This window comes from Alligator mississippiensis, chromosome 4 (genome assembly GCF_030867095.1).
Source record: "Alligator mississippiensis isolate rAllMis1 chromosome 4, rAllMis1, whole genome shotgun sequence".
Lineage (NCBI taxonomy): Eukaryota > Metazoa > Chordata > Crocodylia > Alligatoridae > Alligator > Alligator mississippiensis.
This window is the reverse complement of record NC_081827.1, coordinates 48610373-48626296: the sequence shown is the minus strand read 5'-3', so window position 1 is coordinate 48626296 and position 15924 is coordinate 48610373. Positions and strand designations below refer to the sequence as shown.

Below are 15924 nucleotides of genomic sequence, written 5' to 3'. Positions count from 1 at the left end.
GGCAGCATCCTGAGACCTGATAGCAAAGTCACAGACTGGCAGGGGCAGCCAAGAGCTGGGACTGGAAGCAGAGAACCAACATGCAGCAGGCAAGGAGCCAGAATAACCTCAGCAGAAAAATATACTGAGGTGGTCTTTAAACAGGTGACAGGGGGGCATCAGCACATGGGATGCCTTGGAGAGAAATGCAGTAGGGATTCTGACAAGCGTGCTCCCTTTATGCTCTTGATGTGGAATATCCCTGGTTGAAGAATGGTTGTTGGTTTTGAGAGAAGCAACATGGTGAGGTGTGTACAGAAATGCTCCATGAATGTTTTACAGTGCTGTAATTCAAAACACTTTTTATAGCACTATAAAGTTACAGCACTCATAAATGTGACAGAAGTGCAGTGTTTGGTGGGGTGAAGGAGCACTCTGAGCCTCCCTGCTTTTTCCAGGCTAGGGGGCAGGGGGTTCTTCACAACCTCCTGGGGCTTATCTACTGGTCAGAAGTACTGTAGATTGCTAAAGTATTATAAAATACAGCTCTTCAAATTTAATATGTCATTTAACAAGTGTCAGGAATCCAGGCTGTAGCCATATTGGTCTAGAGGAAAAGGCAGTTGGGACTTGTAGTAGAGATGATGTCTTTTATTAGACCAACAAGTTTTAACGAGGGTTAATTCAAAGTGCTATACCCATTTTTAAAGTGCTGTAAAGCCATGCATTTCTGTTAATTCACGGTAATAAAACACTTTACATGGTGAAAAAAGCAATTTCTGTACGCACTGTGTGGTTGCGGTTTCTCTGCCTCTGAGCTACATGCCACCCTCTCCCTCCTCTCTCCCCAGAGGAGGAGTAGAGTGCGGCTCCTGTCCACACCCCTGCTCACTGAGCTCTCTAGTGACAAGTCACAGTTGTGCAGGTCTGAAATAGCCTTAACCTGTGAGCGCTCTGAAACTGTTCTAACTTTGATGGGATAACATTCCCCAGATTTAAAATATTTTAAAGGTGACCTGTAACTGCAGCCTTTGACAGCAATATTCTCTGCTATGCTTTGCAAAGGCATTTTGTTTACAAAATTTGGGGGTAAAAGTTGCCACATTCATTTACCTGGATAGTCTCTGTGATAGGATACCCATTCTGAGAGACTATGGATCACGTTATCATCTTTTCATTGTTCATCTGAGGTGAATTTGAATTAGTGACCACAGTGCAAGAGGCTCCATACTCCTTATCAGTTCTCTGAGACAGACTGTTTTTCCTGTTCCCATTTCTTTTCCTTTAGCCTTCAAAACCAATAAAGACATTTCTGTGTTCTGCATATTTGATTAATTTTAAATGTCCATTGTTTACAATCATTTTTAGCATTTCTTGATTCTTTCTAATTGGACTCTAAGCTGCAGGTGTGACTGAGAGATGACCTTTATGTAAGCGAGCCCTGTGTAGAGCTCAGGAATCTATAAAGAAAGGAACGCCTGGCTGAATTGCACAGGAAAGCACCAGAATTCAGGACAGCAACACACTTCATTTGGGAAACAAATACTATTTTTAAATGGCGTAATTTTAATGTCCTACTTGTAAGCACCATTATTAGGAATAGCAACAGTTTCAGGGAAGAAGATAGAGTACTTGGTGTTTTTGCAGGTGGCACTTTGGAAGTTAGGTGTTATGAATCTGCCCTTTTCTTTTCTAAAAACTGGTTCAGTTAATTTTTCTTCACCACTTGAGGATTAAAATAGCTATTTCATTAGTTAGATGTATGGTGAATGAAGTGTAAACAAAGCCAGATCTGACGCCATCCCTCACTGGTATTAGTTCTGCCACACCCTGTAGTTGTAAGAATCTAATCTGATGCAAGGATGTTTCCAATTTAATTAATTTTGAGGAACCAGTGGAAAAAGATTATACCATATGTCACTAATGGACATTTTATTGTTGAATGGAATAAATGCATCATCTACGTACCAATACCTGTTAAAGCTACTCAAATACATTGCTGTGCTACAGTAGAGCACTGTTGTTTTTGTTAAAGACCATCAGCTCCAGTATCCAAATCACACTGGAATTAAGCAATTTGAAAGAGATCATAGTAAGATCACAAGCTTGTCTCTGGTGTCTTGAATGGTGCTCTTCATTCTTATATAGGAGAAAATAATAACACATTTGTGGTGGAGTAACAAAGTTTGAAACCACTCAGGAACCTGACTAAATATCTTCAGGTTGGGTCATGTCAGAGCCATGATAGTATGGCTAACCTATGTGGACTAATACTTGTCTCAGGTGTACTCACTCATCAATACCCAGTTTTTGCTAGTGCTTTCAGTCTCCTCCGGAAGAATTAAAATATGTGGTAAGCATCAAAGTGTATTTCAGCAAGAAATTAAATGGCTGTAAATAATTTCAAACTACATTTTCTTTAAGCCAATATTTTCTTTATAAAGTTGAAAGGCACTTAGAAAAGAAAATATCTTGCTCACATCTTTCCCCACAAGTAATATTTGTTCAGTACACACAGAGGAAGGAAAACTGAAATTATAGCACTTCCCACTAGGATACTGTCATTCTTTGAGAATGAATTCTACCTGCTGTAACAGCAGTTTTATTTAATGACACAGTAGCTGCATCTGCATGAGATGCTGACTGCTCAGTTGTTACTACACTGTCATTTAGTACTTGTACAAACAAGTATATATGCAGTATAAACGAGTACTAAATGGCTGCGCAGTAACCAGAATTACTATGCAGTAGCGTCACTGAACAGCTTTTAGGTGATGCTGACTGTGCAATAGCTCATTACTACTGTGCAGTAGTGTGGTGTCATGCTTCGTGCCATGCAATGCTACTGTGTAGTAGTAACGAGCTACTGTGCAGTCAGCGTCTCATGTAGACGCAGTCAGCAGGTTTCACTTTAGTTTCATGTGTGATCTTTGTGTTATTTGAAGAATGGTCCCTCATTTCTGTAAGAACCTTTCACAACTTTCTAAGTAGAGAGATTAACAAATATTTAATTTTGGCTGTGTCATCACTTTCCAGTCTAGATAATGCGTATAACTGAGAGTTGTCCTTTTACACCTGTAAAAGTAACAGAGGGAATTGTTTTTGCCCACACTAAAGATAGAAAAGTCTAACAGACTTCAGTGGGAGAAGGCTCAGTCTCAGTTTTAAGAAGGTAAATCCTTTCCCTCCAGAGATAGGCACACAGGCATATACCATAACAGAGCCAGCAGAACTCCTGAATTAATGGATTAATGATTACATTCTGATTGTGCTATATGCAGAGTATCAATGGAACTAAACAGAAGTGTGGTGGTACTAGATTGGAATGTGGGGAAACATGGAAACACTATGAAACATATGTGACTTTTCACTATAGCTGGTGGGAAAACTAATTTTCTGTCCACCAAAAAAAATTAAAGATTTTGATTTTTCCCTCCCATTAATTGAGACAAATAGCAAACATGTATTGTTATAGTTGTTTGCAAATGACATTCTGAAAAAAATCCTTTAGGGTCAGTCAGAGCCTTTTTGTGTTTTTACCTGTTATTTATATCAAATAAACTTCACAACAGATATTTCAAAATGGAGATATACAAATGATTCCTTCTATACATCAGAAATGTGATGTGTTGATTTTTTTTAAAAACATTTTTACTAGAGTATTTCAAAATAAAGTTGTCAAAATGTAAAATACTTTGTGAAATATTTCACTTTAGTCCAAATCAGAAATCTGTTGCATATTTGACCTTTTTTGCCTACTTGTAGATATTTGAGGTCTTAAAAACATGTAGCAAATTAATTTGTGCAGTAAATTATTAAGAAGCAATAGTGACATTAATGACAAGCTGGGGTACCAAGTTCATGTTTTGACACTTTTGGGGGTAAATTTCAGAGTTATGTTTGAAGAATGTTCAAAGGAAACAGAAATAATCCAAACCTTGCTCATGTGGGGTTTGACTGAGTGCTGTTGGCATATTGAATCTAGTAGATCCTTGTTTAAGAAAAATATTTCCATCTATCTCACTATCTCACTTCAATTAAAGCAATTTCTTTTTTTTAAAGGGGTTCCCTTAGCTACACAAAGGATATGATATGTTGTAAACCAGTGCTTCTCAAACTATCTGATGTGGCAGACCGGCAATTTTTTTTCCAGTGGGCCAGGGATGGGTGCCCAGTTCAGCCAGTGGCAGCAACTGTGTGTAACAGCGCCACACAAATGCGCGACCGGCTGTTTCGTTCTCTTTCCTCACCTTGCACGATGTGATGTCACCTGGAGTGTTGGAACGGACGAACTGTGGCTCTGACATATCATCTAGACCCAGCACTCTTTCCTGCCTATGCAGGGGGTCGGACTCGATGATCTATTGAGGTCGCTTCCGACCCTAATATCTATGAATCTATGAATCTATGAAATGACATTATCTGAGGAAAACTGATTAACCAAAACTGTTTCAAGTAATTCTTCTTGTTGTTTGCAAGGGGATATTCTGATTTTGTAAATTTTAAAATGTGGCTTTTGTTTTTATTTTTTGGTACTCCCGTAGAAAGTGTTTATATTCTCTGGGTCATTTCGGAAAAACTTGGATCCTTATGGACAATGGACTGATGAAGAAATATGGAAAGTTGCAGATGAGGTAAAGCTATTCAATATTATTTATGATGTTCATAAACACTATTTTAGTAATTCCAATATGATCCAGGAAGTTACAGTAAGGGACTTAGGAACAATTTGGGTCAATAATTTAAAAAATAATTATTTTATATTGAATCACATCTGAAACATTATCCCTGTCCAGAAGAGTGTACAGTCTAAATAGGACATGTGCAATATAAGCAGTTTTAGGTAACAAAGGCAGATATGGGGCACTTCTGCTTGGTAATCATTAATAAGACAGTTACATACATTTTTAGGTTCTCATAACTGTTCTTTCACTGCCTGCCTGTTTGGAGAGTTATTAAGAAATATATATAATGGGTTTTCCTTCTTGCTCCTGAAGCAAATCACTTAACAGCATCAGGCAAAGGCCTGCTATCAATCTTTGAAGTTCTTACCATTGAATTGTTGTGTGCAGTTTATTGACATGTCAAGGTCCATTCATATTCTGTGTAAATTGGGGTTTCAGCATTGAATGGAAGGTGTATGGACACACGTCAGATCCAGTGACCACACACTCTAGAACAATAGGGACTGACCTTTTTGGCAAGCATTTCACAAATTAGCCCTGTGTCCTCCCCGAGTGTCACTCTGATCCCTTTCCCCTACTTGATTTTCTACTTAGAAGGAGCTTTTCTTTGTCCAAGCTGCTGCTATGCTTTCTGCTTCCTGCCCAATCTGATGCTCTGCTTTCTGTTGCCTGTCCTGCCACTGTGCTGCCTGTTCCCTGCCCAGTCTGCTGCATGCCACATACACAGGCTGCCCATGCCACTTGTAGTACCCATGCTGTAGGTTGGCTGCTCCCACTGTAGAAAAGCAGGTGGCATGAATGTGTAAATTGTTTATGCTCAAGGGCTTGAGCTTCAAAGATAGTTCTATTCCTGGGTATCTAAATGGATCTGTGACTTTTCATCCACTTACTTTCTACATCTTTCTTATTATAATCCAAGCCTCACTTGTTTTCCTCTCAGTCCTCTGAAATCCAGACACTCAAAGCAGTTCAGAGTATTTATAGGTTTACCTGATAATGTGTACCTGATAATGTGTGACATTTGACTCAGCAAATATTAATAAAATGTAGCTCAAATGGTTGCATCATGTTACATTTATACAGCGCCTTGGAAACAAGAATGCTGAGGAAGGAGAGTATTTTGCCCATGCTTCTTTATTATCCAATAAAAAGATGCTTTTGGCAGAGGTCAGTAGAGGAAAATATTAATAAAATTTGCATAAAGCACAATCTGAGTGCTTTGATGTATGATTTAGCATAGGTGAAGTTTCAGGATGTGACTGCTGGATGACCCAGCACGAAACGCATAGAGGCAGTTAGTTTAGAGAAATAATTTCACGTTTTATCCCTCTGATGTTTGGCTGCTTATATCAAAAGGTCACCAGAAGGCACAATTTAAGACAGAATCTTTAAAGGTAAACTGTAAATTGAAGTGAAAACCACAGTTAATACATGTCTAGGCTACTTTGAGGACATCCAAGAGAGGAAACTTTAAATCACGTTCTTCAGAAATGTTTCCCAGTCATTGATATTCCCTGGCTCTTGTTAATGAACAAGAGTTAACTTAGGCAGGCTACAGTGTTTTGTAACATCACAGTCATACTTACATGCCATCTATGCCACAGAAGGATGCATAGATGCATTCTGGGGTGGGATTAATAAACCATGGTGTCCCATGGATGTGGGTGTAGAGGGGAAGAATCAGTGGGATATTTTATTTAAGAAAATCCCAAGATACAGTGTCATGATTTACTCTTCTGTGGAGTGGCTGGAATGTTACCTTTTGGCTTTGGTAGCACTTGACACTTCTTTTACATAAATGATGAATTGGAAAATTGACATTGGCTTTGATTCCCCCCTAAGAGAAGTCCAGCCCTTCCATGAGCATTTTGATGAGATAATCAATACCACCTGCAGCCTCAAGGATGAACTTCTGCAGTTAACTTTCCAAGAGCCCCATTTAACTCTTAGTCCCAATTGCATCCAGTTGCGTCCCTAAATGTGCATCCAAGTTATAAACATGGGCCTTAATCCCAAAGTGCCCCAAATTCAAATGAATTTTCACCAAATTTGTCCCTGTGTCCCCTTGGGCTTCATTTTATTTCTAGAAAAATAGAAGTAAGCTTTCCCATGGCTGGAACTGTGCTGTCCAAGGGCCTTTCTGTATTGCTTCCAACAGTGCAATGGACTGTCATGTCACCTGGAAAACAGGTCCTGCTCACTCACTGCTGCTTTGTACGCACCAAAGGCTGAAAAAAAATGTAGTCATTAGACTGGCACAGGGCCTTTTCCAATAAACATATGATGAGAGCCTGAGAATGCCGCAAAGAACAGCTCTATTATGTTTTTTTTCATCATTTGGCTTGTGCCGAGTGGGAGCAGGTGGATAGGACATATTTTTACATGAGCAGTTTCTAGGATAGTTGGAAGGGGTATAGATGTACTCTAAATCACTGAAGGATTGGTACAGCTCCTTACAAACTGCTCACCAGCAGCATATCCCTCCTCTACATCCTCCCTTCATCTTTGTAGCTTCTTCTCCATTTTCTGTAAACTTTGTTCAGTTGCTGCCTCACTAAATTTTATTTTGAGGGAACTGGGCACTTCCTCTGTGAAATTTTAATTTTGTTTAAAAAACAAATTTTCAGTTGATTAAAATTTGGCAGAAAATCTTCACCCAGCCCTAGCTGTCAGAAAATAGTGATTTAAGTATGCTCTGCTTGCCATGACTCTTAGGAAACTCATGGATCAGGGTGTCCACCCCTGAACATAGAATTGAATACTCATGTATTTGACTTAGAATTTCCTCTTTAGGTGTAAGCTACAGCTGAGGTTTTAAAGACTTATTTAAAACACTAAGAAGAAATACTGTTTTAAAGTCTGCATTGTTTAAGAGTTGGGCATGTCCTTTCAATAACATATTATGTTTTTCAGTTAATTGTTTTATATTCAAAAGTGTGAAAAACACATTGGTGAGAAAAAGAAACTTTGCAATATTTTTAATGGGAAAGATTCAGTGGGTTATGGACTTTATGCTCCCTTGAAATCTAAGTAATCAGAGAAAGCTACAAAGAGCTGGTGTAACTTCAGAAGATGGCAAAAAGAAAGTTAATTTTTAGCTTGTTAAATATTCTGTTCCCCTCTAGCTTATGGTGTAGTGCTCAGTAAAGGCATTTTGCAGCTACTGCTGAAGTCAGTATCACCATTTAGTATTCTTCCATCTCAGCTGTGGTGTGAGTAAACTTGAATACTTGATTGTAGCACCACCACAATGGTTTAGAGAGCTGCATGTTACAGCTTTGTACAGGCTCCCTAGGCTAAATTTTGCTCCCAGTCACACTTATGTCAATAGGACTGCAGAGGTTATACCTCAGAGCAGTTTAGAGATTGTTTTAAAAGTAAACCAACTTTTCTGGGAGCTGTTCATTACATAATTGTATTAAAGGCATACTAAGTGATTAACTGCAGAGAGAAGAACAAGCAATGACCTGTACTGAGATAGCACTCCTGTTTAAAGACTACCAACCTGGAATTCTTCCAACCTTTACCACATATCACTAAAGTATTCCATTGTAATAGAGTCCCTGTTTTAAAAGGTAAAAAGGAAATGTGTGGGAAGGATTCCATATTTTTGATGCAGAGTGAAAATGGGTTACAAGTAACAAATGGGATTTGAAAAACAAGTTTATGCTTTTTTATGCCTTCTGTCATCTTTATTGTAAGCTAAGTTGCTGCATATCTTGTAGCAACACAGTTAGGTGCATTACCAGTACCAGCTTGCACAACTCTCAAGAAGAGTTCTTGTCAGGGTTAGATGAGAATGATTATTCCCTCCAGACACCATAGTAAGTTTGGTCATTCTGGGAAAGCATATGGATTCCAAAACATCTCATAAAGTAAGCAGAAACCTTTTCGGTTCCTCTTGAACTCTGTTTTGATGCAATGTTGTTACAATCCAAAGACAACTTGTTTTACATTTGTACCTAGGTAAGTTTTCAGTGCCCAAGAGCAGATAGTGACATTATGAACCCTGCACAAATTGTAAAGCTCTTGACGTATATGCTGCTGTTCCCATCTTTCTGACAAAAGATAAGGTCTGTGGAAGTGGTCTCAAAGCCATGGATACAACTGCCATGGTGACTTATGTTATATTCTCTGCCAGTGTAATGCAGCATGTGAAATTTCCTCTTCCTGGTAACTGAGGAGTCAAGGTTTCTTTCAGAAACATCTCCCTTTAGCATTGCAGATGATGCACAACACCACCAAATAGAAGTACCAAATAAATTACTTTCCTGTAAACTAACTGAAAATGTATTGTTCAAGGTGCCAAAGCTCGTTATGTCTGATAAACATACAGCTTTAACTTTAGTTTATGTACTGTGTACTGAAATAAAACAAAATGTTCTTTCTGGATAAGAAGAGATTGATCTTTCTTGTCTTTTGATTGTTTGCATGGAGTAACTCTGAAAGGAGGATTCTCATTTCAGCTGATTTCAGCAGAACACATTTTATATTGAGCCTTGGAAAAAAAGACAGAAGGGTTAAATGTGGATTGTTGTATCTAAATGTTTGTAGTTCCAGTTTCTCTCAAATAGATTTATCCTTTAATTTTATTCTGGCAGGTTGGACTGAAGTCTGTAGTAGAGCAATTTCCTGGCCAGCTTGATTTTGTTCTTGTGGATGGTGGCTGTGTCCTCAGTCATGGGCACAAGCAATTGATGTGTCTTGCCAGATCAGTTCTCAGTAAAGCTAAAATCCTGCTGCTTGATGAACCAAGTGCTCATTTGGACCCCATGTAAGTTTTATTTAGTCTTTCTATTCCTATATTGTGGTGTGAAATCTCTCTTGCCACCTCTTTGTTCCTGAAAAGTAGTGATTTACTGCTGACCTGTACTAATAGAAGATTTCTTCCTCTGCGTTGGCTCAAATTCTTTCACCAGAGGATGGAAAGGATGGAAAGAGGAGCCAAATTTTGTGACTCTTATACCCACCATCTGTGCCCTGCTGCTGCAAAGAGAGAACAGACAGGCAAGGAGCTGCACATGCTCAAACTCAGCCAGACTCAAGGCCTGATTAGTCCCCCTTACTCCCTTGCATGGGTTCAAATCACAAATGAGTTCTAATAAATAAAAATGCATGTACTTCCAAAAAGCACTTCAAATGCCACACATAGGAAGTGCTTACAGTGCCATCAAATCTGTGGCATTTGATTTTGGTGCAGGGTCACTGACCTAGGCCACAAAACAAGTCAGCATTATAACTAGGGTTAAAACTACAGCTTATTTTTAAATATTAGTAGTGCTGTGCTCAGTCCACTGGAGCATATTATTATTATCATAATTATTTTTACTCCTACTGCTGTTGCAGAAACTGGAAGCCAGAGGCCCAGTAAACTTGAAGAGTATTATTCTGTAGTCTAATGAAGAGGGCATTTAATTGAGAGTGGGGAGATCCAGGTTTCAGTCTTTGTTCTGAACACACTTAGTGTGCTTTATCCAGTGACGCTTTAATGCAGAATTTGTATGCAGTCAGTCCTGGAAGCAGGCATCAGAACCCAGGATTCCAACTTCTAGGGCAAATGTTCTGGACACCAGGCTTCCTATGATAGATGACCACCACCATCTTCAGAAATGTTTTTGAGTTAAAATGTTTCTGAATGATGAACTCGGGTACTGTCATTGTGTGTTAGGTACACCTGTTAGATCAGGAGAATCCAGATCTACCCTTGGCATATGATAGGATCCTCAGTCAAGATACTGGTGCTTCTAGGCATCTATAATAGTTGAACTTCAGGAAAATAAGAAGGTTTTCTGGTGAAAACATAGGCACCTAAAGGATTTTTGACACCTAAGATGTTAGTCACGATTTCTTTGAATCATCCTATGGGACTTAAGTATCTAAATTCCACTTAAGCGTCTTCATGAATCTCATTCTAAATTAAGACAATAGTCAACTATAGTAGTAAACAGAAACAGTGATACAGTTGTTCCAAGTAGACTCTCAACTCAATCATGAGCAAATGCTTTGGTTCATATCCTAGTCCATTTACTAGACATCTAAGTGTATGCAGGCTCTTGGCTGATTAGGGCCTAGAATTCAGGTCACCTGCTTCCACAGCAAATGCCCTAACTTCTGTTGGGTATTTGGCATGTTTGCAACTCTTCTGGCACTTGGGCTGCCTGGATTAGGCTCAGTCTTGGGGCATATTTATACCACATCAATGATGGTGCTCATGAGGGATGGAGTTGAATACACCTGCCCACCCAAGTCTACTCGGCTGTTCCTGAACTGGAATTTTGCTCACGATGCTACTCTGGACTTAGTCTTAGCAGTTTCTCTCAAACCTGTTAGGAAGTTAGGGTGTGAGAGTAGGTTCTGGAGACAAGAATGGAACAGTCTTATGGGTGATCTTTTGACTTTATAGCAGACTTTATTTGGTCAGGCAGGGTATGCTCAGGCCTGTCCAGCAAGACCCACCACTGTCTCCAAGCAGACAACTCCTAGATCAGTGATTCTCAAGTAGGGTGCCACTGTACCCTGGGTTGCCTTGAGATCCTTTCAAGGGTGCTGTGGGGTGCCATGCAATGTTAATACTAACACCTAACATGTTAGGTGTGCAGACATTATTCACAAGATAAACCTACAGATTTCAAATAGAAATCCATAGTACTAAAAGCATTATGACCTATGATGGTCTGAGTTCTTTGCTCTATAATTTTTCCATAGTCAAAACATGAGTGAAACCTAAGAACACTTTTTGAGGGGTATCTTGACTTTAATGAGGAGTGCCTCAACTCTAAAAAGGGTGAGAAACACTGACCTAGATGCTTTAAAGATGCTTTAAAGTCCCCTATTATACTCATGTATAATAGGATTGTGTTTAATGCAAAAGTTATGGAGGCATAGCAGAAAGATGGATCTCTTTTGTGGGGGCTTCATAAATATTTTGATTTTTTGGCCACCCTTATGAAGATTGAAGGAAAAAAGTAAAAGGAAGTGAAGTGCAAATATGACAGTAAAATTGGCTTGATATGACCAGTTACCAGAGACTTGTCATAAAAATGATTTATTTGACTAATTAAAGTCAAGGCTGGCATAAGCTTTCTATATTCACTATGTAAAGGATCACTCCAAGAACTGCAGGGTTGAGAGAGAATATAAGGTAATTTTAAGCACATAAAAGTTCATTTAAGAGGTCCCCATCAGTCTTGTCTTTGCTTTTCTACGTACGCTTTACCTTAATTAACTGTTTTAGCATTTCATTTGGCTTACTGTACTCTGATTCCAATTTTCCATTATGCATAGGGCTGTCCTGCGACCATTTAGTTGACATGGGAAAGTGGCAGCATAGTACAAATGATATTACAACAATCTCTCATATTAGTTTAAAACAAATTAAGAGTGAAGAAAGGCTTTATCACTTTTGGTGAATATTAATACTAATTCAAAGGCTATTTAGATGGGCAGTTTCTCCATCAATGACATCAACTACAGATTTGCCAGTCTCATACTGTTACTGTGAGTGTTTTGTTTCCCAAAGCCCTAGCTCTTGGAGTACTGAAAGTATGTAGCAATTTCAACTTCTATTTTAAAAATAAAGGAAGTTTCTAGCTGTTGTAACTGAGGAGACAAGCCTGAAAATGTGAATGGAAGCTTGAGAACCAGAAGACTGGGAATAACCCCCAGTAAGTTAATTTACTTACACACTAAATTTCCATGTTTAAAAGTCAGTCTTTTGAGTTGTGAGGTGCTGCTGCATAATTTATAAATATTGGCAGTGACAACACCACATCTACTGTCATAATGCGGTTCTCAAAAGTCTTTCTGAGCATGGCACTAGGAGATGGCATGAGCTACTCTATTGTTAATCCAATGGTCAACACCAGAGGCTTACCTGCTGCCTTTGGCAATATCTGAACTATTTAAACTAATTTCTTGCTAAAACAGAGATGTGGGTGAATATAGCATAACAACAGGATTGTATAGCATAGCTTAGTAGAGAAATTGTACCTTGCTATAGGCAGTATAAAAAGGTGCCAACTAAGCTTAGTTGCAACATTTAATTTTACAGATGCAGTTTGTTGTAATAGAAATAATTGTGGTACTTTAAAGAAGCATAATTCCACTTGTATATGTACATGCAACTGTCCCATTTTGTAGTTTAAATACTAAAAAATAATACACTTCATAAAAGGTGTCATTTGTACGTAATGGAATTTGTTCACAATGTTCTAAATGCCAACAATCGTTTACCTTTCAGAACCTTCCAAGTGATTAGGAAAATACTTAAACATGCATTTGCAAATTGCACTGTTATACTCTCTGAACACAGACTAGAAGCAATGTTGGAGTGCCAGCGATTTTTGGTGAGTGTTTCTGGTAATTTTGCATAATATGATTTTCTTGTGATTGACACATGTGCTTTGCACAGGATTTTAAATAATCCTTTAATGGTTGGATTAGGTAAGTCTACTGCATGTAGATCACTTGGAACACTGGGTGGCGGGATGTCCCAGAAGATGGACCTCACAGTGTGCATTACTGCAACAAAATCACTGATGTGTGCATTTGTTTTTGATTAATCTAAGGTGACATGAAGGCAGAAGGGCAACTTAAAAATTGCTGTGAAAGTATCCTGCCTACAACGGTTAAAATGTGCTGTTTCTTTCCAAAAAGAACCTTAAATTTCCTTTCTGTGTTCTATCTTTGTCTATCACTTATTAAAGAAATTCTGGCACTCTAAGTGTTTCTCATTACATAACTGGTAATTAACCCTCACAGAGTGAAACTATTTTGAGATGTCTTACTGGTGCATGGAGCTGGCATTCTTTAATCATTAGTCATTTTTAGTTCCATTTCTATACATTCAGGTAACAAAGGCATAATCTGAAAATGAAGTGGAATGTTTAATAAATGAGGCATGCCCTTTTGAACTGCTGCTGTTGTCCTGTCTACTGAACTTATGGATTTATTTGCACAGGCCATTATGGAGTCTGATTCATTTAAGGCCCTTTCTGTTTGTACGTTTTAATTAACAAGTATTTTTTTAATGGAGTCCAGCTAATACCCCTAAAGCACTACATTCTTTACAAATGTTTGACAGCTCTGTAATTAAAAATTGAGAATATCTGGAAGCAAGCAATGAAGTCTTTTAGCCAACGTGTTCCCCACCCAACATCAATCTCTTTCCGAACCTTCACTTTATTCCTTTCCATTGAATATATTTTCATTACAGAGCAAGTCTATATAACTGAGGGGAGGGAGATGGAGAGGGGTAAGAAGGTAGGATATTGAGATTTGGACAAGTTTTAATCCACACTGAAAAGTTTAGGCTCAAATTTTTAAATCTAGAATTGTTTAAGCCTTTTAAGTTTCAACATAACATGTGGTGCATGTCCCTACCCTGCTCCAGCTGCTCTACAAATACTTCATTCCCTTATACCAAGGGTGGCCAATCTGCAGCTCTGGAGCCACATGCAGCTCTTTAGAAGTTAATATGCATCTCCTTGAATCTTTGCACAAGCTTACGATGTGATGTAATGGCAATGGAAGCTGGTTACCATGTGCTTGTGCAAAGATTCAAGAAGACGTATATTAACTTCTGAAGACCCCCATGTGGCTCCGGAGCCGCAGGTTGGCCACCCCTGCCTTATACCCATTTTTGTCTCACTTCTGTCAGTCCTTCCGTGCAAGACTCCATGGCTAAGTACATACAGTCAAAAAACGTGAGGCTGAATTGATTCAATCTTCACAAATTAATCTAAAATGCATAGATTGAACCAATAAGCAAGTGAACAGACATTCACTTTGGATTCCAGAAATGCAACCACCTGCTTGCAGTAGCCCAGGCCAGAAGCTGGGAGGCTCTAGAGCACACCTCCCTGTTTGGCTGGAGCAGGCAACTTGGGCCAAAGCTAGTCCACCCCCCTGCAGGGAGAAGGGGGTTCACGGAGGAGGTGCAAAGCATCCTGGGATGCTAGGAGACTATGAGTTAACTTGAATCTGGAGGGGATTTGGGACAGAAGTTCAATAAACTGATTTAACCTAAGTCAGTTAAGACTGATACTACATCCATCCAAGTTTATCTTAAACCAGTTTCAGCCATTTTGAAATCAGTTTATGTGCACTGAACTTCTGTTGTATTAGATTTGAATTGGTTTCTGATCACTTATACTGGTTGATGTGTAATTTATCTCCCTAGCCCATGCATCCCTTCCTCCCTACCATAGCTAGCTCCATGCTTATTCACAAAAAAACACCTGCTCCTAGGACTAGATTCAAGTGGTTCAGGACACTAGATGCATTCCCACAGTGGGGTTGTCCCAGCCTTGTACTGTGGGTGCATGTCTTTAGGGTGACAATGCAGGGGCCTGTCTAAGTGGTCTTTTGGAAGGGGTTGGGGATGTACTACTGTTCCTTTTTTGGCAAGCTAGGCCTTCCCATCTTTAGACTAACACTTCCTATGACCTGGCAGGCTTTTCCAGAGCAAGAAAGACTTGGTTTTCTTGGCCATGTCTTCATAGGTGCCTCTTCTGATGCCAATCTGAGAGTCTGGCAGGAAGGACCTCACAGACAGCACATTTTGTTGGAAAGATATTAGCAGAACCTTAACATAGCACCTGGTTTCAGAATTAATACCCCATTGAAGTGAATGGAACTGCATGTGCCTCTGAATCCACTTGTCTCCGGTTCTCTGCAGACTCAGTTATTCCATTCTTGCTTGGTTTCCTTGTCACCAAGAGCACTCATAACCTTAGCAAAATGAAAGCACAGATTCTGATGTCGCTACATGACTGCCAGGAGCCAGGGCTCTGGACATGTGTCTGCAGTGCCTGTTTCTCACCTTGTCCTGCTGCACAATCCAGTCTTTTGAACTGCTTCCACCCTTGGAAGCAGCATGAAACAGCTTGGTCTGAGCGGAGCTCAGGATGCAGCTGTAGGAGACAGAAAGTCAGGACATTTTGTGTTAAAGCACTTATTGCTCCATGCAGGTCATTTTCTACTGTGTCCTGACATAAAGGGGATGTCACTTTCTTTAGCCAAGTCCAAAGTACCCCAGGAAACCAAACAAAAAATAAAACAAAACAAAAAAAGAACCCCCCCCCCCACAAAAAAAAACCAACCAAAAAACAAAAAAACCTAAAGGCAAACTTTCTTCAACACACAGATTCCCCTAAATGGCATAGCAAGGGCAGTTCCTCCTTGCTGCCCTGAGTCTGAGGAGGAAAGGCCCTGCTCTTTGGTGCCTTTCTGACAGCCTTCCTGTTCCTTTCTTTTATGT

At 39.3% G+C, this 15924-nt stretch overlaps 1 protein-coding gene across 1 annotated transcript in view; it reads left to right on the top strand.

Moving 5' to 3' along the window:
- Positions 1–15924, top strand: part of CFTR (CF transmembrane conductance regulator) — a 151656-nt gene that overhangs the window by 133778 nt on the left and 1954 nt on the right. The window contains exons 24-26 of the mRNA XM_019491251.2: positions 4524–4613; positions 9266–9438; positions 12904–13009. Of these exons, the coding sequence (XP_019346796.1) occupies positions 4524–4613; positions 9266–9438; positions 12904–13009 (369 nt within the window). The remainder of the gene's footprint in view (positions 1–4523; positions 4614–9265; positions 9439–12903; positions 13010–15924) is intronic.